Source organism: Zalophus californianus, chromosome 14 (genome assembly GCF_009762305.2).
Source record: "Zalophus californianus isolate mZalCal1 chromosome 14, mZalCal1.pri.v2, whole genome shotgun sequence".
NCBI classification, from domain to species: Eukaryota; Metazoa; Chordata; class Mammalia; order Carnivora; family Otariidae; genus Zalophus; species Zalophus californianus.
Window position 1 is genome coordinate 16,630,900 of NC_045608.1, and position 24,625 is coordinate 16,655,524.

The 24,625-nt window shown below is 44.0% G+C and overlaps 2 protein-coding genes and 1 pseudogene across 4 annotated transcripts in view; 1 reads left to right on the forward strand and 2 right to left on the reverse strand.

Moving 5' to 3' along the window:
• Positions 1 to 19,554, forward strand: part of RNF10 (ring finger protein 10) — a 38,291-nt gene extending 18,737 nt beyond the window's left edge. The window contains exons 4-17 of one of the 2 annotated variants that reach the window (XM_027575788.1): positions 335 to 425; positions 2,907 to 3,091; positions 3,171 to 3,307; positions 6,385 to 6,545; positions 7,969 to 8,094; positions 8,336 to 8,597; positions 8,810 to 8,943; positions 10,137 to 10,254; positions 10,492 to 10,593; positions 12,247 to 12,402; positions 14,848 to 14,948; positions 17,637 to 17,694; positions 17,792 to 17,950; positions 18,581 to 19,554. In XM_027575788.1, coding sequence (XP_027431589.1) covers positions 335 to 425; positions 2,907 to 3,091; positions 3,171 to 3,307; positions 6,385 to 6,545; positions 7,969 to 8,094; positions 8,336 to 8,597; positions 8,810 to 8,943; positions 10,137 to 10,254; positions 10,492 to 10,593; positions 12,247 to 12,402; positions 14,848 to 14,948; positions 17,637 to 17,694; positions 17,792 to 17,950; positions 18,581 to 18,657 — 1,867 coding nt within the window. In that variant the 3' untranslated portion in view covers positions 18,658 to 19,554. The remainder of the gene's footprint in view (positions 1 to 334; positions 426 to 2,906; positions 3,092 to 3,170; positions 3,308 to 6,384; positions 6,546 to 7,968; positions 8,095 to 8,335; positions 8,598 to 8,809; positions 8,944 to 10,136; positions 10,255 to 10,491; positions 10,594 to 12,246; positions 12,403 to 14,847; positions 14,949 to 17,636; positions 17,695 to 17,791; positions 17,951 to 18,580) is intronic. The other variant, XM_027575789.1, reaches the window with a different exon arrangement.
• On the reverse strand, positions 14,961 to 17,064 carry LOC113912973 (annotated as a pseudogene).
• A 1,305-nt stretch (positions 19,555 to 20,859) lies between the features above and the next one.
• On the reverse strand, positions 20,860 to 23,480 carry POP5 (POP5 homolog, ribonuclease P/MRP subunit). 2 transcript variants are annotated; one of them, XM_027576268.2, is made up of 5 exons: positions 23,424 to 23,480; positions 23,198 to 23,340; positions 21,742 to 21,891; positions 21,476 to 21,559; positions 20,860 to 21,374 (listed from the first exon to the last, which is right to left on the reverse strand). In XM_027576268.2, exons 1-5 carry the CDS (start codon positions 23,441 to 23,443, stop codon positions 21,259 to 21,261), a joined length of 513 nt encoding a protein of 170 aa, XP_027432069.1. In that variant the 5' UTR covers positions 23,444 to 23,480; the 3' UTR covers positions 20,860 to 21,258. The 2 variants fall into 2 exon arrangements, with proteins under 2 accessions (XP_027432069.1, XP_027432068.1); XM_027576267.2 differs by having other exon boundaries at positions 20,860 to 21,377; positions 23,424 to 23,475.
• Between the last annotated feature and the right edge of the window lie 1,145 nt (positions 23,481 to 24,625).

A 24,625-nucleotide genomic window follows, 5' to 3' on the forward strand; every position in this document is an offset into this window, starting at 1 on the left:
TCTCACAAGGAGGGAGGAAATCTGGCTCCCTGCTGATTGATGGAGCCATAGGCTAGGTTAATTTTAGCTCAAGGGAGGCCTACAGCAGCTTGGCTGGGCTTGGAAGCGGAAGAAACAGAGTTCATGGTTTTAGACTCCTACTTGCCAAGTCTTTGGATTCCCTGCAGAGCCAGGGCTGAGAGCTGAGGCTGAAGTCCTAGTTCAGTGCTTCACAAACCAAGGCTGCTGATGGCCTGTATTTGATCACTAAGTGAAGGAGTAATGACTTTCTGCTGATGGCATGTTGGTGGATTCTGACAGTCTGCCTTTTCCTTGTCTTTTTCCCTATTTCCAGCTGCCAATTTGTAGTGTCTGAAGACCAGGACTACACAGTTCATTTTGCTGATCCTGATATCTTAGTCAACTGGGACTTTGTGGAACAAGTGGTGAGTAGCTCAGCTAAGCTTGTAAGCTGTTAGTGGGAGCGAGAACTAAAGAAATGGACCATGGTGACACAGCAGCTGTTGGCTGGTTTCACTGTTAATACGTTTTTCTGCATGGCCGCCCTGTAGACATTCCCCAGAGATCAGTCCTGGTTTCTCCTCGAGTTCAGTTTGTGCTCTCTAATTGGCTGGTCTACAGGATTGGGGAATTGGAGAACTTTCATCTAAAAGGTACCAAAGCAGCCCTATCTACAACCTCTCCTGGGAAGAAGGAACCAGGGAAATATATGAGGAACTCTGGTTACCCTCCTGACCTGGGGTGGACATAGCATGGACGTGGCTTTATTGGTAGCTATTTGTAGTAATCAGTATCAAATTAGGCCTCAGTCTTGTGGCAGGTGAATGAGCCATTAGCTGCACTGCTAAGCCACTGTTGTGTTTTGTTTTCTGTTGAAGTTAGGAGCTCTGGGTCTTCCCTTGCTATTCTTAGCTTATAGGGATGTAGAATACTTTTTAAAACTATAGGCCTCGGGATGCCTGGGTGGCTCAGTTGTTAAGCGCCTGCCTTGGGCTCAGGTCATGATCCCATGGTCCTGGGGTCGAGTCCCACATCGGGCTCCCTGCTCCGAGGGAAGCCTGCTTCTCCCTCTCCCACTCCCCCTGCTTGTGTTCCCTCTCTTGCTGTGTCTAGCTCTGTCAAATAAATAAATAAAATCTTTAAACAAAACAAAACTACAGGCCTCAAAGCCTGGCTTCCCATTAAGTATGAAAATCCATAAAATCATCGGAGAATGACAAAGAAGTCCTATGAAACCTAAGTTTTATATTCATTGGTTAAAAAATAAAGATGTATATAAAGTGAGTCTCATTGACTTCTCTGCTGGAAAATTACTGGTACATCACCTCTTGACCTTTTTAATGCCTTTGTGTATGTGTACATATAAATCTTTTTTTTTATAAATGGGATCATAGGGGTGCCTGGGTGGCTCAGCCAGTTAAGCGTCTGCCTTCAGCTCAGGTCATGATCCCAGGGTTCTGGGATCAAGTCCCACATTGGGCTACCTGCTCAGCCAGGAGCCTGCTTCTCCCTCTCCCCACTGCTCATGTTCTCTTTCTCTCTCTCTCTCAAATAAATAAATAAAATATTTTTTTTAAAGATTTTATTTATTTATTTGAGAGAGAGAGAGAATGAGAGATAGCACGAGAGGGAAGAGGGTCAGAGGGAGAAGCAGACTCCCCGCCGAGCAGGGAGCCCGATGCGGGACTCGATCCCGGGACTCCAGGATCATGACCTGAGCCGAAGGCAGTCACTTAACCAACTGAGCCACCCAGGCACCCTCAAATAAATAAAATCTTTTTAAGAAAATGGGATCGGGGCGCCTGGGTGGCTCAGTTGTTAAGCATCTGCCTTCGGCTCAGGTCATGGGTTCGAGCCCCACATCGTGCTCCCTGCTCGGCGGGAATCCTGATTCTCCCTCTCCCATTCCCTCTGGTTGTGTTTCCTCTCTTGCTGTGTCTCTCTCTCTCAAATAAATAAAATATTAAAAAAAAAAAGTGGGCGGATCATAGAGGCGCCTGGGTGGCTCAGTCATTAAGCATTTGCCTTTGGCTCGGATCATGGTCCTAGGGTCCTGGGATTGAGCCCTGCATCAGGCGCCCTGCTCAGCGGGAGGCCTGCTTCTCCCTCTCCTACTCCCCCTGCTTGTGTTCCTTCTCTTGCTGTCTCTGTCAAATAAATAAATAAAATCTTTAAAACAAACAAAAAAAATCTCATATTGATTCATATATTGATTTTTGTCACTTTTTCCCTTTGTGGAACCTCTAAAATACCTTTTGTGTAGTTATATATGTGTATATATATATTTATATATATATATATTTAAAGATTTACTTAGAGAAAGAGAGCATGCACATGTGTGTGCACATGAGGTGGGGGTGGATAGGGAGAAGGAGACAGACTCAATGCTGAGTGGGGAGCCTCATGTGGGGCTTGATCCCAGAACTCTGAAATTATGACCTGAGCTGAAATCAAGAGTGGGATGCTTATGGGGTGATTGGGTAGCTCAGGTGGTTAAGTGACTATCTTTGGCTTGGGTCATGATCCCGGAGTCCCAGGATCATGATAGTCCCACATCGGACTCCCTGCTCAGCAGGGAGTCTACTTCTCCCTTTGACCCCCCCCCCCATGCTCTCTAATACATAAATAAAATCGTAAAAAACAAAAAAAAGGATGTTTAACTGACCGAACCACCCAGGTGCCCATTGTTACTCTATTAAGCCATTGTGGTTTCTTTAATGATTTACTTAAAGTGTTATATACCTGCTTTTTTTTTTCTTTTAATATACCTGCATTTTTGAACAATTTTGTGAAGATGTGTTGAGTAGGAGATGTACAGGGTTGGGGATGGGACAGAAGAGACTTTGACTTTGACAGTCCTTTGTCAGTTTGAAAGCAGTATAACTTGTGGTGCTGTTTTGTTTCAGCGCATTTGTAGCCATGAAGTGCCATCTTGCCCAATATGCCTATATCCACCTACTGCAGCCAAGATAACCCGTTGTGGACACATCTTCTGCTGGGCATGCATTCTGCACTACCTTTCACTGAGTGAGAAGACCTGGAGTAAATGTCCCATTTGTTACAGTTCTGTGCATAAGAAGGATCTCAAGAGGTGAGATGGAGACATTTAATAGATTAGACCCCCATCTGCTGACTCCTTGCTCTTTTCCATCTAAATGTCCATGTTACAGTGTTGTTGCCACAGAGTCACGGCAGTATGTTGTTGGTGATACCATTACGATGCAGCTGATGAAGCGGGAGAAAGGGGTCTTGTTGGCTTTGCCCAAATCTAAATGGATGAATGTAGGCCATCCTATTCATCTAGGAGGTGAGTTCTGTTAATTTAGGGGCTAAATAATCCTGGCTACATCCTTTAAGGCTACTGAGTATATCTTTCTAATCAGAAATTGAGCCTTTGGGGCAAGCCATTTCTAGCATTTCCAGATCACTTTTAGGATTCTGGTAGGTTAGAGGGGAGTTTGCAGAGAGCAGCTTAACCCTTGGTTTCAAGTATGGTTCAGTTATATATATTTTAATTTTAAAGATTTATTTATTCACTTACTTGAGAGAGAGAGCAGGAGAGAGCATGAGGAGAAGCAGGGTCTCCGCTGAGCAGGGAGCCCTATGCAGGGCTCGATCCTGGGACTCCGGGATCATGACCTGAGCCGAAGGCAGTTAGCTGCTTAACTGACTGAGCCTCCCAGGCGCCCCTTAATTTTTAATTTTGTTGAAATAGTGCCTGTCAAGGAACTCAGTAGTAGAAGAGACATACTGGTGGCCAGGCAATTAGAATATAGAATGTGAGAAGTATTCACAGTGAGGAAAGTACACAGGGTTGTATGTTCTATATTCCTTGCAGAAACGAGTATTGATTAAAGTGGCATTTCAGTTTCTGGGCAAAAGATATTTTTCAGTAAATAGTATTGAAACAATTGATTCTTCTTATGGAAAAAAAAATTAGATCCCTGTCTCATACCATTCATAAAAATCAGTTCTTCATGGATTGAGTAACTGAATTTTTAAAAATCTAAAACAGTTAAGAAAAAATATGGGATAGTATCTTTATAAATCCTCAGGTAGGGATGGATTTTTGAACCAGTCTAAAACCATAGATGCTATAAAAGAAAAAAATATATATGTGATTTTATAAGAGTGAAATCTGACAAGATTCCTTGAAGTCAGCAGGTGATAAACTAGGGGAAGATTTACACATTTTTAATTAATTAATTAGAGATTTTATTTATTAGGGAGAGCACAAGCAGGGGGAGCGCAGGCAGAGGGAGAAGCAAGCTCCCTGCTGAGCAGGGAGCCTGATGCGGGATTTGATCGCAGGACCCTGGGATCATGACCTAGCCTAAGGCAGACGCCTAACTGACTGAGCCACCCAAGTGTCCCAGATTTACACATTTAAAACTAATGTATAGTACGTATGAGTGTCCTATAAATTAGATTAACAACCCAGTAGAAGAATGGGCTAAGTATGTGCAAAGCATTTTCTAGAAAAGGATATTGGAATACCTCCTAAATTATATATAGAGATTTAACTTTGCTAAGAGTTTGTAAATCAAGGCGCCTGGGTGGCTCAGTCGTTAAGCATCTGCCTTCAGCTCGGGTCATGATCCCAGGGTCCTGGGATCGAGCCCTGCATCGGGCTCCCTGCTCGGCAGGAAGCCTGCTTCTCCCTCTCCCACTCCCATTGCTTGTGTTCCAGTTCTTGCTGTCTCTCTCTCTGTCAAGTGAATAAATAAAATCTTAAAAAAAAAAAGTGTAAATCAAAATGCCTATCAGATTGACACACAAGAAAAAGAAAAAAAACATTGGAAATACCAGGTTTTGGGAGGGGTAGGAAAATGAGTACTGTTGTTCTTGGTGGCAGTATAACTTGATGTAGCCTTTTGGGGGGAGCAATTTGGTAGTATTTAAAATATGCACAGGGGTGCCTGGCTGGCTCAGTTGGAGGAACGTGGGACTCTTGATCTCAGGGTTGTGAGTTCAAGCCCCACATGGGGTATAGAGATTACTTAAATAAAACTTAAAAAAAAAAAAAGCACAACTTTTGATCCAGCATTTATATTTAAATATCATAAGGAAATTATTTGCACCAAGGAGCATGTATAAGGATTTTTTGTTAAAATGTAATAGAAGTTGACGATAAGCTGCATGTTCCATAAAGAACTTACTCAAAGTAGAGTGTATCATACTGTGGAGCACAATACAGAAGGTGAAAATTGGATCTCTGTATTAATATTTTGAGAGATTTTAGCACACATTGGATGAAATATGAAGAACAAAGCTTAGAGTTTATCATTTATGGAAAAACTTTTATTTCTTTAAATGAACATGGGTATATAAATGTATAGAAAAAGATTTGATGAAAACGTTGAAATTTGTAAATGGTTATTTCTGGGTGGGTACTAGGATGGGAGAGTGGGGAATGGTATTTTGAGGGTTTCTCAAAAGAATATTGTCTTAAATTTTTGAAAAAGTACAGAAAATATGGGGGAGGGAAGTAAAGGAAATCAATCCTCCATGATCCTTTTACCCAGAGGTACCCCAAAATTGTAGATTTTTTTTCTATGCTTGTATATTTTTGGGAGATTAGGATTAAATTTTCTAGTTTGGTGTCTGCATTTTATTCACGTAATGTATTTCTACATGTCAATAAGTGTCTTCAGCAAGCCATTTTTATTTTAAAAAAATTTTTTAAAGCTTATTTATTTTTATTTTAAGTAATCTCAGCATCCACCATGGGGCTCAAACGCCTGACCTGGAGGTTAAGAGTTGTGTGCTCTCCCAACTGAGCCAGCCAGGTGCCCCAGAAAACCATTTTTAATGTCTGCAAGATTCTCTTTAATGAACTATGCCATCATGTAATTAACTGTTTCTTTATTATTGGACTATACTGGTTGATAGTAGCTTTTTGATATTACAGATGATGTAATTATTGAATGTTGTTTGGCTAAATTTTTTTTTTACTGCATCTTTTTTTTTAAAGGCTAATTTTTTAATTTTTTAAAATTTTTTGTTTTTTAAAGATTTTATTTATTTATTCATGAAAAACAGAGAGAGAGAGGCAGAGGGAGAAGCAGGCTCCCAAGGAGCAGGGAGCCCGATGCAGGACTCGATCCCAGGACTCTGGGATCATGACCTGAGCTGAAGGCAGACGCCCAACCATCTGAGCCACCCAGGCGCCCTGCATCTTTTGTTTTCTTAGATGCCTTATAAAATGGGGTCAGAGTTAGAAACCTTGTATTAAGGTCATTGTTGAATTATTTTTTAGAAAATTACGTTAAATTATTCCATCTTTGCAACTTAGGGGAAAAAAAGCTGTGTGTAAAACTTCCTCTGTAGCCATGCGCTTGCTTTGAATGTTGCATTTTTGTGGTCTTGCCGGCTTTCCTGTAGATGAACAGCACAGCCAGTACTCCAAGTTGCTGCTGGCCTCTAAGGAGCAGGTGCTGCACCGGGTAGTTCGGGAAGAGAAGGTAGCTCTGGAGCAGCAACTGGCGGAGGAGAAGCACACTCCCGAGTCCTGCTTTATTGAGGCAGCTATTCAGGAGCTCAAGGTAAGACGGTGCCTGGAAACAGGATAGGGTGGTGGGGATAGGTTACCTCGGTCCCACATTTAAGGTAGTGACCAGGGAAAGGCTAAAAAAGCCAGTTTGCTCTAGGTTTTGGTGATGGGAGGGAAGGGCTGACCTAGTGATTTTTGTGTTTTGTTTTGACGGGGGCACCTAGTGGTTTTTAAAATGCTCTCTGGAGCTGAAAGGAAGAAACTAAAATGATCTTATAGCTAGTTGAGTCACTGAAGTCTTAGATTCTGAATTAAGCAAGGTAGACTTTTTTTTTCCCTAAGAAAACACTTGGATTTACTTTTAGAGATGTTTTATTTGAGGGACATTTTGAAGAAAGTATGGCCTATCCAGCAGTCCCTAGCAATGCCTGCTGAGGATTTGGAGCAGCAGGAATTTCCCAAATACAGAATTTCCTAAGCTCTGTACCCTTTAATAGGCATCAGAATCCCTGGTTGTCGGGCTCTCCCCTGAGAAGTGGATTCAGTCAAGGCTGGGCGCAGTAGGCTTAATAATTTGCATTATAATGCGTTCCGGGGTGATTTTGATGTTGTTCATCCTCAGACCATATTTTGAGAATTACAGATCTTAATTAGAGCAACGAAAGGCCTTGTTTATTGAGTGATTGGCATGTGACAGGCCCTGTGTGAAGGTACCGTATTTACATTTATCTCACTTAAGCGTCATATCCTGGTGTGATAGATACACCTATCCCCTTTCATGGATGAGTACATGGAGTCATGGGTTACGTAAGGTAATTTGCTTGAGGACATATAACTAATAAGAGGTAAAGCTGATATTTGAATTCCTGTCTTTTCTGAGCCTTCTCTGGCAGGGTACTGTGTATTTAATTTGTTTTTTTTCCTATAATGTAGAGCATTTGTTCCAGTGCATTTCAGAGAAGAAGAGCTATATAGTAGAGCTGTCCAGGTTGAGGTGGGCGTTGGCCAAACCCCTGCCTCTTGCACTGGGGCCCTTCAAGCAGAGCTTATAAAGACAAGAAGACGAGTTCTGTGTTCTTGGATTTTTATTCAGGAAGTTTTTGTGTAGTGTTATCATTGTCACTGTCACAGATTCTAAGCAGAATACCATCCCATTTGGGTACCAAGTGCTTTTTGCTTCCTGTTTCCTTTAAAGGTTGAGGATTTGAAGTACTTAAAGTCCAGGCACCCCTGGCAGTTACGTTCTAAGACCAAGATTGAAAATAGTCAAAATAAAGAATCAAAATATATAGGATTAGATGAAATGAATGCTATGGAGAAAAATAAAGCACTGAGGGGGGATGGGAGCACTCTTCCCATTGGGTCTTGTTGCCTTTTAACTTAGGCTCCTGTGGAGAGAGTCCGTTGTAAGCCCTTGCCAAATTCAGCGTTTCTGGAAACTTTAGCTTTCTCTGGTCTTCTCTCTGGTGGTCTAGACTCGGGAAGAGGCTCTGTCAGGATTGACTGAAAGCGGAAGGGAGGTCCCTGGTGTTGTGCCTGCTCTGGAACAACTGGTGCTGATGGCTCCCTTGGCGAAGGAGTCCGCTTTTCAACCCAGGAAGGTGAGTGTGTCCTTGTTCCAGACTAAACGGCTGCTGTTCGTCAGTGCTGCTGTTGAGGTGGTAGGCGCTGGACTTTGTGGGGAGAGGAGGGACTATGAGATTTCCTGCGTGCTTATTAGTTCTTCACCCAGGGATGTTAAATCCGTGAATGTGACAGCTAAGAAAAACATCCAGAGAACTTGGTTCCGGTGCCTACCTTTGCCACGTGTACTTTCTTTTGATGTAGAATTTGTCCCAACAGGGTGTGCTAGAGTATCTTTCTGCTTTTGATGAAGAGACCACCGAAGTTTGTTCTCTGGGTTCCGCTCGTCCTCTTGCTCTCCCTCTGGTGGAGGAAGAGGAAGCAGTGTCTGACCCAGAGCCCGAGGCCTGTGATGACTCAGAGTTAGCAGATGACAGTCTCGGAGAGGGGACCATTTGCCCTGAGTCCAGCCAGCAGGAACCCATCACCAAGCCAGGCTTCACACACCTGAGCAGCTCTCCTTGTTACTACTTTTATCAAGGTGAGTGTCTCCGAGAGGAGGGCTGGGTTGCCATAGAGAGGTTTCAGCCAGATGACCTGGCCTCTTAGCAGGAAGAGGTATTGCTGCTGGTTGTGGGCGCTTGGGTCTGTTGTGCCTTCGGCCTCGGGGAGGGAGAGGCAGGCCTACCTCTGCGGGGGGCCCTCTCTTGAGGACTGGCCAAGACTGTTGTGTGAGAGAGCGCTTGTCTTCAGCGGAGGACGGGCAGCACATGTTCCTGCACCCTGTGAACGTGCGCTGCCTTGTGAGGGAGTACGGCAGCCTGGAGCAGAGCCCGGAGAAGATCTCGGCGGTAGTGGTGGAGATCGCTGGCTACTCCATGTCCGAGGTAAGGTCCTGCCTGCCCTGAAGGGCACGGTTCCGGAGTGCCATCAACCTGTTCTCTTTGACGTGGGCTAGCCAGCCCATGCTCCCAATCCTTCAGGGATCGTAGCTCTTGTATTTGTAAGTTGTAAGTCTTTTTTTGTCACTGATGATGCCTGCAAAGTTTTGAGATTAAGTGGTGCTCCCTTATCTTGCTGGAGTTTTGTTAGTCACTGTGCTCTCTGCTTTACTGGTTCATTTATTGTGGTTTGTCCCACTTTCATTCAAGATGAGTTTGTTTTTCTGTTTTTCTTTATGGCTTTGGAAAAATGTCCAAGGAATCGAAAAGTTCTTGGAGGCTCTACACTAGGTTATACAAGCTTGAAACACATTTTTGGCTCAGCAGATAACCTGTTAATTATTGTCTGATAATTTACATATGTGAGTTTTTACCCTTTGAGAGTTATCCCCGTGTTGATCACAAATTTGTTACAAGCCTCAAAATTAGAGACTATGAGCACCATAAACTTTCCGTCAAACATGCAGAAAATGAATGGAAAAGAAAGTTAAACTTAAATTGATGGCCTTCATTTTTTTTTTTTTTTAAGATTTTATTTATTTGAGAGAGAGAGAGAAAGCATGACGGGGGGAGGGTCAGAGGGAGAACCAGGCTCTCTGCTGAGCCGGGATCCCGATGTGGGACTCGATCCTGGGAACTCCACGATCATGAACTGAGCCGAAGGCAGTTGCTTAACCAGCTGAGCCACCCGGGTGCCCCAGATGGCCTTCGTTTTTTCACTGTTTCAGGCCAAGCTTTATTCATAGGGAAATCTGCTTTATCTGCCTTCCCAGTTATCTTTAATTCTGTCTGGGGATCCCAGATTTTCAAATACTCTTTTATCTCCCCTTGTTCTCCCCCCTCAGTTGTGGGCCCCAGAAAATCAGAAATAGCTGATCAGCTTTAGATTATTTATTACCAAGTTATTCATTCACAGCCTTTTGGTGGCGCATTCTACCTTATTGTATGTTAATTGACAGTTTCTGTTTCGCTTTGTAAAAGGGTGATAACTTGAGTACTGCTCTTTGAGCCCCCCGTGCTGTGTGTGAGTGTGCTGTGTGTGAGCGTGCGTACTGTACTCTTGGCTGTCTAGGGTGGGAACCTCTGTCCTCAGAGCCTGGTCCGGTGTTAGTTGAGTATTGATCCCTTTTCCATGGTAGGACGTTCGACAGCGCCATAGATACCTCTCTCACCTGCCGCTCACCTGTGAGTTCAGCATCTGTGAGCTGGCTCTGCAGCCTCCTGTGGTCTCTAAGGAAACCCTAGAGATATTCTCAGGTAAGAATGCACCCACTCTGCTTCTGTTGATGGAGGAGTTCAGGGGTTCTTCTGACTGGAAACCCAGTGTGGGAGGAATTAAGGAGCTCCATCATGAGCCTCCATACCTCCAGAAACACTCCATCTATTCATCCAGTCTGGCTGTCTCCTTATGTGGCCCTAGCTACTAGTCACCTGGGAGGAGTTAATGGTTAGGCTGTCCTTGGGCTGCCTCCTCACCATGTGACCAACCCACAGATGACATTGAGAAGAGGAAGCGTCAGCGCCAAAAGAAGGCTCGGGAGGAACGCCGCCGGGAGCGCAGGATTGAGATGGAGGAGAACAAGAAACAGGGCAAGTGTAAGTTCAGGAGCTCCCATAATTGACTAGTATAGCTGTGCGTCGTCTTAGGAGAGGCTCAGTGCTTGGGCCCAGGAGCCAGACTGCTTGGTTCACATCTCAGCCCTGCCACTTGTTTTCTTCAGCTCTTTTTTTTTTAAGATTTTTATTTATTTATTGAGAGAGAGAGAGAGAATGGTAGAGAGTGTGGGAGGGAGGAAGGTCAGAGGGAGAAGCAGACTCCCTGCTGAGCAGGGAGCCCGATATGGGACTCGATCCCGGGACTCCAGGATCATGACCTGAGCCGAAGGCAGTCGCCTAACCAGCTGAGCCACCCGGGTACCCTCTTCAACTCTTATATGTGAATCATGAGGGTACCTCCTTCATAGTCTTGTTTGAGAATTAAATGGGTTAATGTGAGTCAAAGCTCATAGCTCTTAAGGGATGAGGTTAAATTCATCCTTGGCGTAGTGGTGAAAAAACATGTTCTGGGAAGAGAATTAGAGATCTGCTGAATTTGGTGGCTCATTGTCTCCTGTGCACTCTAGATGGAACATTGATCCCACCTTTGACTGTACTAAAGGGGACATCTGTATCTAGCAGAGCATGTCTGCCAAGGGGGTCTGATGTAGTAGAAACCTTGACAAACTAGGAAATACGTCCAGGTTAGATTTTTCATACCAGTAAGTATAGAGTCTTTTGATCTGCTGCTCCAACGTAAGCTTCATTGAACCCAGGAGATTAGTGTGACATGAGGGCCTACTTTCCTCCAGAAAACAAAGAATTGAGTCTTCTGCTAGGAAAGGACTTCACTGTTTTTGACTACATATAGTATGGTAAACATAAATTTTACTTCTCTGGGGTGTCTGGGTGGCCCAGTTGGTTAAGTGTCTGCCTTTGGCTTAATGTCATGATCTCGGGGTCCTGGGATCGAGCCCCACATTGGGCTCCTGGCTCAGCAGGGAGTCTGCTTCTCCCTTTCCCTCTGCCTCTCTCCCCTGCTCATGCTCTCTGTCTCTGTCTCAAATGAATAAATTAAAAAAAAAAAAACTTAAATTTTTTTACTTCTTAAACTAGGTTAAGTATGTAGCTGGGTCCCAATGCTATATAGCTGTTTGGCACATTTCCCAAATGTTTGAAAAACTGGTGTTTCAGGAACAGGGGCTTTTTGTTTTGCCTTCTTTATTATGGAAATATTCAAAGACAAGTATGTAGAATAATATAGTTAAGCCTCATGTTTATCATCTAGTTCAATTAGGAATAGTAAGAACAAAGGATTTATTTATTAATTTTTATTTTTTATTTCACTTTTTTAAAAGATTTATGTATTTCAGAGAGAGTACGTGCACAGGCAAGTGGGGTGGGGGGGAGGGAGGGGGGCAGGTAGAGGGGGCAGGGCAGAGGGAGAGAGTCCCCAAGCAGACTCTCCCCTCTGAGGGCGGAGCCCAAGGTGGGCTCGATCTCATGACCCACGAGGTCAAGACCTGAGCTGAAATCAAGAGTCAGACGCTTCACCTACTGAGCCACCCAGATGCCCCTAAATTTGGGTTTTAAAGCTTCTGTTTACATCCTTTTTTTAGACCCTTGGGGGATTCATATTGATGGTCCTCAACTATTGGAAAAGATTTGAGGAATATTCTAAATGGGCCTACCATTCTCATCTTTTCTTTGCAGACCCAGAAGTCCACATTCCCCTAGAGAATCTACAGCAGTTTCCTGCCTTCAATTCCTATACCTGCACCTCCGGTTCTGCTTTGGGTCCCACCAGCACTGAGGGCCATGGTGCCCTCTCCCTTTCTCCTCTTAGCAGAAGTCCAGGTTCCCAAGCAGGTAAATGAGTTGGGATTTAAAGAATGAAGTTGGCCACTAGCCACAGACCTTAAGTAAAGCCCTGGTGTCTGAATTTACAACTCTGACCTACTCAGCATGGTGGGATCTTTAGGTGACTAACATTACTTTGGGTAGTTAATATATTCCCGAGGTACGTCAGATTTTTGCCATTTGATTCACCTTTGCCATTGGCTGTACTGGCTACTTTATACCCTGCTGTCTTCTAAAAATCTCAAAATCTCAAGGCAGTTCATATGGCAGGACAGTTTAACTTAGATTCTTCCTTGTGACCCAGCTGTTTTATTTCTAGTTTGTACTTGTGATATAATCCCCTTGTATGCCTAAGCATCTTTGTACATGTCTCCTTATTGTAGCATTGTTTATAATGGGGGTGGGGGAAGCTTATGAAATCTGGTGGTAAGGTAATGGCTGAATTGTATAGCATTTATACTATGAAATACTTTACACCTTTTAAAGAGGTTAATAGCCGTCTCCATAAACTAATGGGTGGACCTTTAGGATAAAAGGAGGTTGTAGAACAAGACGAAGTATGATACCACTTGGGGGTTTTATTTATTTATTTTTTTAAGTAGGCTCCACACCCGATGTGGGGGTTTGAACTCATGATCCTGAGATCAAGTTGTATACTCTACCAACTGAACTAGCCAGGCACCCCACATTTGTGGATTTTAAAAGAATATAAAAATCAGCATTTTGTTATGGGTTTATATATCTAAATGTGTAGAAAAATACTGAGGGGTGCCTGGGTGGCTCAGTCATCAAGTGTCTACCTTCAGCTCAGGTCATGATCCCAGGGTCCTGGGATCGAGCCCCGCATTGGGCTTCCTGCTCCACAGGGAGCCTGCTTCTCCCTCTCCCATTCCCCCTGCATGTGTTCCCTCTCTCGCTGTGTCTCTGTCAAATAAATAAAATCTTAAAAAAAAAAAAAATACTGAGATGATTATGTTCTAAACTGGTAATGGTGTTTTACTCTAGGAAGTGAGATCAGGATTCAGAGGTTGTTCAAAGAGGCTTTAGCCTTTTAAAATACTTTTTTAAAGAGAGAATGTATTGTGTTATGAAATTAAACATTTATCTTTTCTAATCTTCATCCACATGGCTGATAGTTTTTGATAATTAAAATGTATTTCTTTGCCAGCCATTTTAAATTTTTTTGTGTGTGTTTGTATTGTTTTTCCCATTTAATCCGTTTGTAATTTATTTTTTGGTCCTCCCAGTGGAAAGATCAACGAAGTCTGTTTTTTTTAAAGATTTTATTTATCCATTCATGAGAGACAGAGGGAGAGAGAGAGAGAGAAGCAGAGGGAGAAGCAGGCTCCCAAGGAGCAGGGAGCCCGATGCGGGACTCGATCCCAGGACCCCGGGATCATGACCTAAGCCGAAGGCAGACGCTCAACCATCTGAGCCACCCAGGCGCCCTTTTTTTTTTTTAATTTTTTTGTGGCCAGCCATTTTAATAAAATGTCCTAAGCAGAGTATTTAAAACTCTTGGTGACCCTCTTGTGATCGTATGCCTGTCACTTTGCAGATTAGTAGCCTGAGGCTAAGGCAGGGGCTTAGTGACAGGAATATGACTGAAACCTGCATCTTGAGGGCCATGCGCATGACCATTATGCTCTTTAGTTTAAGAAGAGAGCTGCTATACAGAGGAATATGGCAGAACATAATCATCTCAGCTGACTCCAGGCCTAGGTACTAGGGACTGTCATGGACTAGTTTTATGTGAATGAAAAAGTTTCAAGAAAAAGATAAAATGTGATCAGGTTAGCCTTTATGTTCCAGCCAGATGTGTCTGACCTGGGAATATTCAGTTAGAATCCAAAACACACCCACACACGAACAAAATCCAGTATGAAGATGCAAGCTTTTCCTTGATACTCCCTAGGTAATAGTCTCCATCCTTTCTGACCTAGAGTTGAGCATTTCCCACAGGTCTATCCACTGTTCTGATCACTGCTGGGAGGGAAGGGCCTATTCACTCTCCCAGTAGCAGACCCGCAGTCAGCCAAAGCTATTTAAGTACTCTCATTCCTAGCACCATCCAACTGCTCTTGCATAACATTGATGACATTATTTGTGATATAAAAATTGTGTTTGTGTATGTGCTTTCACATACTAGCTTTTCTAAGGCAAGAGTCAGCTGCTTTGAAAAGGGTTTTTCTTAGTGTGGGAATAGATTCTGCCATGCTTTCTAGTATTACTGTGACTACTAAATTTTTCTCTCCCTAGATCACTAGTGTGAATAGTGGGCCGTGTTCTTGACTTTGTAAGAACATGGCAGAATTGAAATTGCATCAGGTTTGCTTTTTGAGGTGGGGCTGGTAATTATCCAGACCTGATTCAGGGTTCATCTTTTCTCTCTTGTTAAGAATAGACTAGCTCCTTGGAGCTTCACTTACATAATCAGGTCTGCTTTCCTTTCAGACTTTCTGCTGACCCCTCTGTCACCCACTGCCAGTCAGGGCAGTCCTTCATTCTGCGTTGGGAGTCTGGAAGAAGACTCTCCTTTCCCTTCCTTTGCCCAGGTAAATCTTTTGCTTGTAAAACAGCCCAAGGGTATCTAACATGAACTCTGCTGCTTGTTCTTTCTGGAAATCTTTCCGTTGGAAAAGGAGAGACTTACAGGCTAATGTTGCATGGATGGTAATAGTCATGGAAAGCTTTTTTAAGAGGAAATCTCATGGATTTAGTCTCAGATATCACTGTATAGACTTACCAAGGAAAGAGGCCAAGAGTAGCTGAGGGAGAATCAGAGCTTCAGTTATTTAAAAAATCATTAGATACTTGGGTAGTGAGCACTGTTGTAGGGGCTGGGGAGACATCAGTCAATTTTAGCTGGTCCCTAGTTCTAGGACCTTGGATTCAGGTAGGGTGTATCTGTTACAGATAATAAACCATTCCTCTTCACTTTGGGAAGGGAAAGGTCTTGGTTGTTCTATAACTAGCCAGACCAGCTTTCTTGGGCAGCTGGGTTAGAGGAACACTAGGCTAGTGACACTTGTCAGACCCCCCCCGCACCCCCCCTCCCCCAGTAATTGAAGTATTTTATGTACAATGAGTTAGCATTAAGATAGGTCTCTTGGATGACCCATTCAAGGAAGTTCACTTAATCCAATTTACTGAAGCCTGTATCCTTTGAGTACTGATGGAAACACTGGTGGCACATACTGAGGTCCTATTTCCGGATCTCAGACCGTGTGGGTTTGAGCAAACACAGCAAGAACGAGAACCCTGGCTAAATTTCCTTGGATGGCTCCGGTAGAGCTGCTGGTGACCCAGCTTGCTCTCTTGGATGCAGCGACGCAAAAGAATGTCAGATGACTTTATTAATCTTTAAAACAACAAACCAACACTCAGCATTCCTGCATTGAGATAACTAAGGAAGATGGATGGACAGCTTGCCAAGCACCCTCATTAGAATTAGTATTAACCTCTTTGGGGCTAGTTTGGAATCATCAGCTTAACAGTTCTTTAGTGCAGGTGATAATGGATGTTTCTCACAACGAATGGCAGTGTGTGCTGAGAAAAAAGCAGGAATTGGACTTTGGTAAGGAGAGTCCTGAAGTCAAGGAGGAAGAAATAATTGAGAGTAATCCCAAATATTAACTGGTAGGCTTCAGAGGTGATAATTATGCAAGTGGCTTCCAGGAGTTATGTCAAATGCTTAAGTTGTTTTTTTAAGCTAGGTTTTATTGCCATTGCTTTTTTTCAGCATTATATGGTGAACAACTTCAAACTTAAAAACGTTGAAGGAATAGCATAATGAACGCTTTTACCTTTCACCTAAGTTCACCAATTGTTAGCATTTTGCTAACAATTCTCTTTTTACTGTTTTACTATGTTGAAAATAAGTTACAGACCTCATGAATGACAGTTCACCACCAAATACAAGAAAAATGGCTCCCGAAATGACATTCTTCTGTATAAGCACAGTTGTCATGACCACATCAAAGAAATTCAGCTAATTAAATACCTCATATAGTATATATTTCTATTTCTCCATTTGTCTCAAGGGTCCTGTATTTTCAGTCAGGTCCAATCAGAGATTGCTCATCATATGTATTTGTCAAGTCTTCAGTCTCCTTTGATCTATAACAGTTTCTCTGGCCTCTTTTTTTTTTGTTTATTTTCTTCCTATGGCATGGATATTTTTGAAGCATCCAGGCCATTTGTTGTATATGGAGCTCTAGAGTTTGGATTTGTTGGTTTCTTTTTTTCATGAGTAGATTCGGGTTAAACATTTAAACATTCATAGGTGATATATTTTTTAATGACCTTTTAAGAGTAAGATGATTTGGATGCCGTATTATTTGAACCCCAAACTCCCAGGGACCAAGGGAAAAGATCATGATAAAGAAAGGTTATTCAATGAAATCAACTTCTGCCAGCCCAACTCCATTTGAATAATAATCGTACCTCACTTAGGGACACATACTTCAGAACAAGAAATTCCTATTTGAATCTTGTGGGGCTTGTCTCGTATTTTTCCAGGAATAAAACTCCCCCTGCTGTGAGCATGGCATGTGTGGCAGATGGGACTCACACTGGCCCTCAATAATTAAGAAGCTGCCCTTGGCCAGATGAGATGAAAGAGTTCCTTCATTCAGGGGCAGGAGGGATCATTCTGATTTTACTGTACATGGAGGAATCTGGTCTATGGCTGGATCTAAAAGTTAATTATTAAGGAGCCATTGGAAAAGCAAAGACTGAAGGGTAATGAAGGTTGTTGGAGCAGTTTCAGGATAAAGTTAAATTTATTCTGGTTTTCTTGGCCTTAAAGTAACTGGAGTTCAATAGCCAGGTGGTTCATTTTAAAATTGGAGGGTACTGCACACTGCTTATTCCAAGGGGTTTATGTTTTTAGGGGTCCCAAGAAGAGCGGGGAAAACTTATCAGAAGGGAGTGACACAAAGTCAGGATTCCCAACCGAGTTAAGAACCTCTTGTGCTGTCAATGCACTATTCTTTACCTGTTTCCTAAGGAATAAAACAGGCTTTGGCCTTACACCTTGGGAACTTCACTGCTCGTTCTACTGGTCAGGATATAGAGAACATGACCGAAATAGTGTGTGGAAGAAAGAAGTACCTGGAAAATCCTTTTTTCCAGAGGTGATAATTCTTTGTCCTCCTAGCCAGTTAGTGTCAAGACAAGTCTGGAAAAGAAATTGGACTGGTTACTTAAATTATTTTCTCCCCTCTTTCCCACTTGGGCAGATGCTGAGGGTTGGAAAAGCAAAAGCAGATGTGTGGCCCAAAACTGCTCCCAAAAAAGGTGAGAATGACCTTTTAGTGGAGGGGGAATTTGGTCCCTTTCAGAATGTCAGAGTCTCTAGAATCGTCTCTAAAATTGTAACACTGGTATTTTGTAGATGAGAACAGCTTAGTTCCTCCTGCTCCTGTGGACAGCGATGGGGAGAGTGATAACTCAGACCGTGTTCCTGTGCCCAGTTTCCAGAATTCCTTCAGCCAAGCTATTGAAGCAGCCTTCATGAAACTGGACACACCAGCTACTTCAGATCCCCTCTCTGGTAAAAGCAAAGAAATGGAGTGCTCGGTACAGGGTTGTCATTCCCACCTGGATCCCATGGTGGACATCACTAATTAGGCACTTCTCTCTGAGCCTGTAGGTTCACAGGCTATTGTCAGTTAATAGTCCTTTTGGTATGTCAGCTAGGACCTTTTTGCCACCCCACATTAATTCTTGAGGCCTAGATGTGAAATTCTGAGAAACTCTATTTTGTCCCTTCTAAGACATAGTAGTGGAGAGTAGATTTTAGAATCCTGAGTTTGGTAGAGGGTGGCTAATAGATGGAGAAGTCAGGCTTGAAGCCCACACCACTCTGTGGTTATTCAGTTAGACAAGAACATTAACGTTCAGGGTGTGCCTTCTCTGTGCTTAGCATTGTGCTCATTTTATTCTCCCACCAACTATATTAAATGGGTAGAACTATCACGGGTAGAGCAGATGAGGAAATGGGTCTAGGGACTTAAAGGGACTTGCCCAAATACCTGGAGCATGCAAAGACTGGTATCTGGATCCATGCAGTCCTCATCCTAGAACCTTAGCTGCCTCTCTGGGACTCTCAGGAGTGAAAACTGACTGTGGGCAAGGGGATGGCATTCAAAAGCTAATAAGCTCTTTCTGTGTTTCCATTTAGAAGAGAAAGGAGGAAAGAAAAGAAAAAAACAGAAACAAAAGCTCCTGTTCAGCACCTCAGTCGTCCACACCAAGTGACACTACTGGCCCAGCTATCTTCTCCATCTGGTTTTCTTTTTTCTGTGCTTTTGTTTTGCTGCTGTAATTTTTAAGTATTTGAGTTTGAAAAGATTAGCTCTGGGGGGAGGGGGTTTCCACAGCGTGAGGGGGAACCAAGAAAATTTTAAATACAGTGTATTTTCCAGCTTCCCATCTTTACACCAAAATAAAGTATTGACACAAGAGATCTCTTCCTGCCAAGATTTTTAGTTTGTTACCAGGGTTAGTCTTTTTTTTGACCCATGTGTAATTAGTTTTTCTCAGCCCAAATAAGTTTGAGTCCGTTCACCATCCCTTGGAGTAGCCCACACCCCAGAGTGTTCTAGCACTGCTCTGCTGACATGTCAGAGCCTCATGGTTTCAACACATCGCTCAGTGTGTCTTTTAATAATAGTTGAGTCTTTCCTGTTTAGTTTTCCTCTTGTTAAAGAAAGAGAGGATGGGAATAAAATGGATTTAGGACGCCCAGCTTGAATTGCAGTTTTTCTTCTGAGAAATGGCCAGGCTGCGGTGCCGGGCCTGGTTTGCTTACCTATGTGCTAGAGGGTTTTAGATCTTGTATGTGGCTCATTTGGCAAGGAAAGCTGTAATTGTCACTAAAGAAGCCCTGGAACCTGCCAACTGTTAGATGAAGCTTGTTTCTAGTGACAGTGGCCTGAGTTGTAGGAACAGAGGAGTCTGGCACACCTGGAGGCGGAGCTGGGCAGGTTTGAAAGCAGTGGTAGTGCCCACTGCCTCCCTGTTTTCTAGAGCAGTCAATGACTTGGTTGGAGCAGAATTTGAGTGATGTGAATTATTTTGCTGTTTAATAGTGACCTCTAGGTATAATATAGAATGTGAAGGCAAACAGTTGCAATAAATCACCTGCACAAGCAACGCTGAGCTTTCTGGTTTTTTAAAGTTCTTTACAGGTTAGCTAGACACACTTCTTTTTGTTTTTTTTTTTTAAAGATTTTATTTATTTGACAGACACACAGAGGGAACACAAGCAGGGGGAGTGGGAGAGGGAGAAGCAGCCTTCCTGCAGAGCAGGGAGTCGGACTTGGGGCTCAATCCCAGGACCCTGGGACCATGACCTGAGCCGAAGGCAGCACGCTTAACGACTGAGCCACCCCAGGCGCCCCTAGACACACTTCTTAAATAGGTTAAAGTAATAGCTGCTACAAGCTTGAGCACTCTGCCGACATGGGGCAGTGTCTTTCCTACTGTCAGGCCTAAGGGGTTCTCGAGTTGGGCTTAGCTTTACCTGTCATTCTTTTAAGAAAGAGGTTCAGAAATCCTGGGACAGGAACTGTCCTGGGTGCATGAGGGTGTTCCAGCCCTGAAAGTGAGGGGACACATTGAAGCAAACATTACAAATCTGTTAAATGTAAAAGGGATTTTGAATAACATGTTTTGTTATACAAGAAAACAGATCCTAGAAATGTCCTTAGTTAAGTAGTGGATCCAAATCCTCCTAACCTCTGTGAGTGTGGCAGTGTCACTCCGTCTCAGGTGGCCCGGCCTGCAGAAAACTGGAAGTTGACAGCTGCTGCTTGGCTTTGTAATGTCAGGCAAGGCCAGGTTTTGTCACCCCCACCCACCCCAAGAAAAGTGCAAGAACGACGTTTGTTATCCTGTTACCTGATTAAGGATTGGTAAGGAATCTCGTATTTTTAAGGCCCCGTGGGTCAGTAAGGAGACCAGCTATAGATTTGTGCCAGTTCAGTTGTCGTGTCTCACTAATACTTTTACTCTAAATAACCTGAATTGCTTAGGGTTCATCCTAGGGGTGAGGGCACAAGGCCTCAAGTGGGAGGCTATACATCTAGCATTATAGGGAGCCAGTCTCCCCGCTGAGGCCAGGGATAGAGGGGGAAGGAGACCTGGCCAAGCTTGAACTTCATAAGTATACTAAATGCTACAGAAGCCAAGTACATTTTTTTTTTAAGATTTTATTTATTTGACAGACACACAGCAAGAGAGGGAACACAAGCAGGGTGGAGTGGGAGAGGGAGAAGCAGGCTTCCTGCGGAGCAGGTAGCCTGATGTGAGGCTCGATCCCAGGACCCTGGGATCATGACCTGAGCCGAAGGCAGACGCTTAATGACTGAGCCACCCAGGCGCCCCGTATATTTCTTTAAGTTTCTATTTGAGAGAGAGGCGAGAGACAGAGCAGGAGAGGGAGAGAGCAAAGAGAGTCCGAAGCAGACTCTATGCTGAGCACAGAGCCGGGACTCAGGGCTCAATCCCACAATCGTGAGATCATGACCTGAGCCAAAACCAAGAGTCAGATGCTTAACGGACTGAGCCACCCAGGCGCCTTGCCAAGTACTTTTATTAAACCTACTCAGCCAGGCAATTAGATAGAGACGTCTGTAACTACTGGGGGTTCACCACCTGCAGAACCACTTAGCCAGGCAGCGCTAGGTAAAGGTGACTTCAGTTTAAGTGAACAAGTCCTCCATTTTGAGCTGATACCTTGGCCTCTGGTCTGCAGTCATCCATTTTGGCAAACTAGCAGATGCTGCTGCCTTCCAGAATGTCCTGTTCCAACAAGTGGGCCCTGAATCTCAGGCCCAGCACAGCCTGCAGAGAGGTTCACTCCATTGCTTCAGCAGCCTCCTCCTCACCGCCATTGTCTGAAAGCTCCTCCTCATCTGATCTCTCCTCTAGTAAACAGCTTCTGGTGACAGACTTCTGGATAGCTTCCCGTTCTGCTGGAAAGGCAGGCAGAGCAGGGATGAAAGAGGTCTTTGGGAGTGACCTCTTACTCAGGCTAGTTACTGCTCAGTGGGCACTGGCTAATGTTGCTTACCTTCATCAGTGCAGTTCTGCAATAAGATCAACAGCTGTCTCCTGTTGTAACGAATCAGGAACTTCTGACATGTTCTAATTGTACCTGGCACATGAAAGAGCTCCATGGTCAACAGCTTGTGAAAGGTGTCTGCCTCAAAGACTTTCCAAGTTAGGTGAAAGCCTCCCGTTCTGGCAGGATAGCAGGAAGACCCACCTGCCTGTCAAGACTGAACCCTGGACCTGTTACTATTGAAAAATCAGCAGCCATACCACATGCACCCCTACCTCCCACGTGTAAGGTGTTGAGGAAACACGGGTAACGGTGTCCTTTGTTCTCCAAGTATGTGATGAAAGGAAGAGCTGAGCACACAAGTTGGTAGAATTCCTTCCGGCATCGAAGTAGCACTATTCCAGTATAGGCATTGAGGTATCGCACTACAGCAGGGGGAAAAAATCATTTGGGGAAACTGGATTCACTTAAAAATCTTAAGAGTAACTGAGAGTCTACTGTGTGCCAGGCAGTGGCGCTTGGGATGCATCAGTGAGTAAAAAATTTCTGAAGGAAAAAAAACCTTAGGACAGACCTTCATTTATGGAAAAGGGATAAACCACACCCAAGGCTTTGTACACCACTCAGAACTGGTGAATGAATTTGGAATTTTAAATGCTCCTCTAATTCCCTGATTAACTGATAAGTGGGGTAGGGATTGGCAGGGAACCATCTTCCTCAGAGGAAACCCTTGGCTGAAAAACAGGTGGTGGGTTTTTTTTTTTTTTAAGATTTCATTTATTTGACAGCACAAGCGGGGGGAGAAGCAGGCTCCCCCTGAGCTGGGAGCCTGATGGGCTGGATCCCAGCACTGTGGGATCATGACCTGAGCCAAAGGCAGAAGCTTAAGGCACTTGAGCCACCCAGGCGCCCCCTGAAAAACAGGTTCTATTGCAACTGGACTCTCTAGGTACTTGAAGAGGCTGAGAATGACCCAATATAAGTGAACTGTGCCTATGTGCATGTAATTCTCCAGTGTTCAATTTTAAGCAAAGGGTAAAAGAGGTAATGAATTTAAATATTAAAGTGTGGCTAGGGGAGTCTGGGTGGCTCAGTCGGTTAAGCGTCTGCCTTCAGCTCAGGTCTTAATCCCAGGGTCCTGGGATGTGTCAAGCTCCCTGCTCAACGCGGAGTCTGCTGCTCCCTCTCCTCCCTGTTCCTGCTCGCTCTCGCTGTCTCTCTCTTTCCAATAAATATTTAAATAAAATCGTGAAAAAAAAAACCACTTGAAAAAAGCGTGCCTGTCAGAAGAATCCTCTTCCTCATTTACATACGGTGGTGGGTTCTGTATTTCATCTGCCCTATTAAGGGCTTTTTAGGGGTAATTTTGACAATATTTTTCCCCATGGGATGTCAATGTAACCAAGTAACTTAACTCGGAACTACACATGGCTTTCCCCATTTAATTCATTATCCTGCTCAATTCAATCACAATCCCCACTATACACGTGTGAAATAGGTAAAGCAGATTCTTGCGCAAAGTGCCCTGCCTTACAGCTCTCCGCGGAACCTCGGACTCGTCCAGACTTGGGCTTAGACTCCGAGTGGCCTCAAGAGGACAATACTGTACAGTGAAGTCTGTGTATAGGGCTTGGAAGCTCCTGCGGTCGCTCGTACCCCTTCTTTCTCCCTCTTCCGGCCCCCGTTCCCTCCCAATCCCGCCGTCCGCCTAGTTCCCCAGGACCCTCGCACCCGCGAAGCCGATGGAGCAGGAGGCCGCGCCGAAAGTCCCGTGCACGCGGGCGATCGTGTCCCGTATGAGGCCACCCAGCACTCGGTCCTCCAGACTCAGGCGGCAGCGGGGGTCATCAGACACCACTTCGCAGAGCAGGTACCTGCGGCAGGCAGCAGGAAAGTGAGCGCGGGGCCGAGGCCGCGGGGACCCGGCAGGGAAGCGGGTGCTGGACAGAGTCCTTACCTGTGTTTGAACCGCACCATGGCTGCCTCCGCGCCCGGCGGCCCTGCGCCCGAACCGGATATCTGCTGGCGGCCAATGGGAAATTACCCTCCGCCGTCTTGCAACCACTCAGAGAGGGAAACAGGGTAGGAGGGCGGGGCTAGAGAGTTGGGAGGCCGAACCCAGTGTCAGTCTCCTTTAAGCCCTACCTCCCTCTACATTTGTAGAGCGCATGCGTCCTGCTGACAGCCCCGCCGAGTTAGTTGTTTGGGGGTGGAGATCCGCGATGGAGTGGCGTGTGGTTGCGTTGGGTGTTTCTGCAACACGCTAGTTTGCAATTCTGTGTAGGACGCAGCCGCATTTGGGGCTCTTGGGCTATTTACTTTTTATTACCTTGCAGTGAAGTTGTGTATGCACTTATATTCGCTCCCTAAACTAGACGGCACAACTTTTGAGGGCAAGACCCTGCATTTACACGCCTGGGATTGACACGGTAAATCGGACCCCTAGTTTCAGGTTAGAGCTCTGTTTAATTTTTTCGTACAGCCAAATATATTATTACTGTTTGGGTCTTTCAACAATCTTATGGAAACCTGTGTATTGCCTCGGCTTTTGTTTGCAGAAACAATCCGTGGTTGTTACATTTTACTTAAAAAAAAAGTATCAAGAAGGAAATAAAAAATTATAATCTCAGCACCGGGAGAGAATAATTTATCATGTAGTGTATTTTCTTCCTTTTCGTTCCCCCTGTGCCATCGGACCACTGGGTTTTCTGAGACTCTTTCCAGGTGTCCCTAATGTCAAATTACTTTCATAATAATACTAAAACGTTATTTGCCTTTTTCACTTTCTCAGAGTGGACAGTAAAGTTTTCCAGAGACTATGTGACAGGTGCTGACATTATAACTCTGATGGCTAATGGGATTTTCTATTGTGTTTTAAACACTTCTCAGTTTTATTTGTTTACTTGGAATCTTTACATTTCTCAGTTTTAATATCCATGATAAGTATCAATATATCCTATAAAAACAAAAGCTCTTTGGGATCCTCAATAATTTAAGAACATAAAGGGGTCCTGAGACAAAAAACTTAGAACTGCTGCTCTATGATTAATTATATTTTTCCTTTTATTTTCTTATGAATAGAATCAAACTGTTTAGCACTTTTTTTTTGCTTTTTTTTACAACTGAATTATTGAGGTGTACTATGCATAAAGTACATAT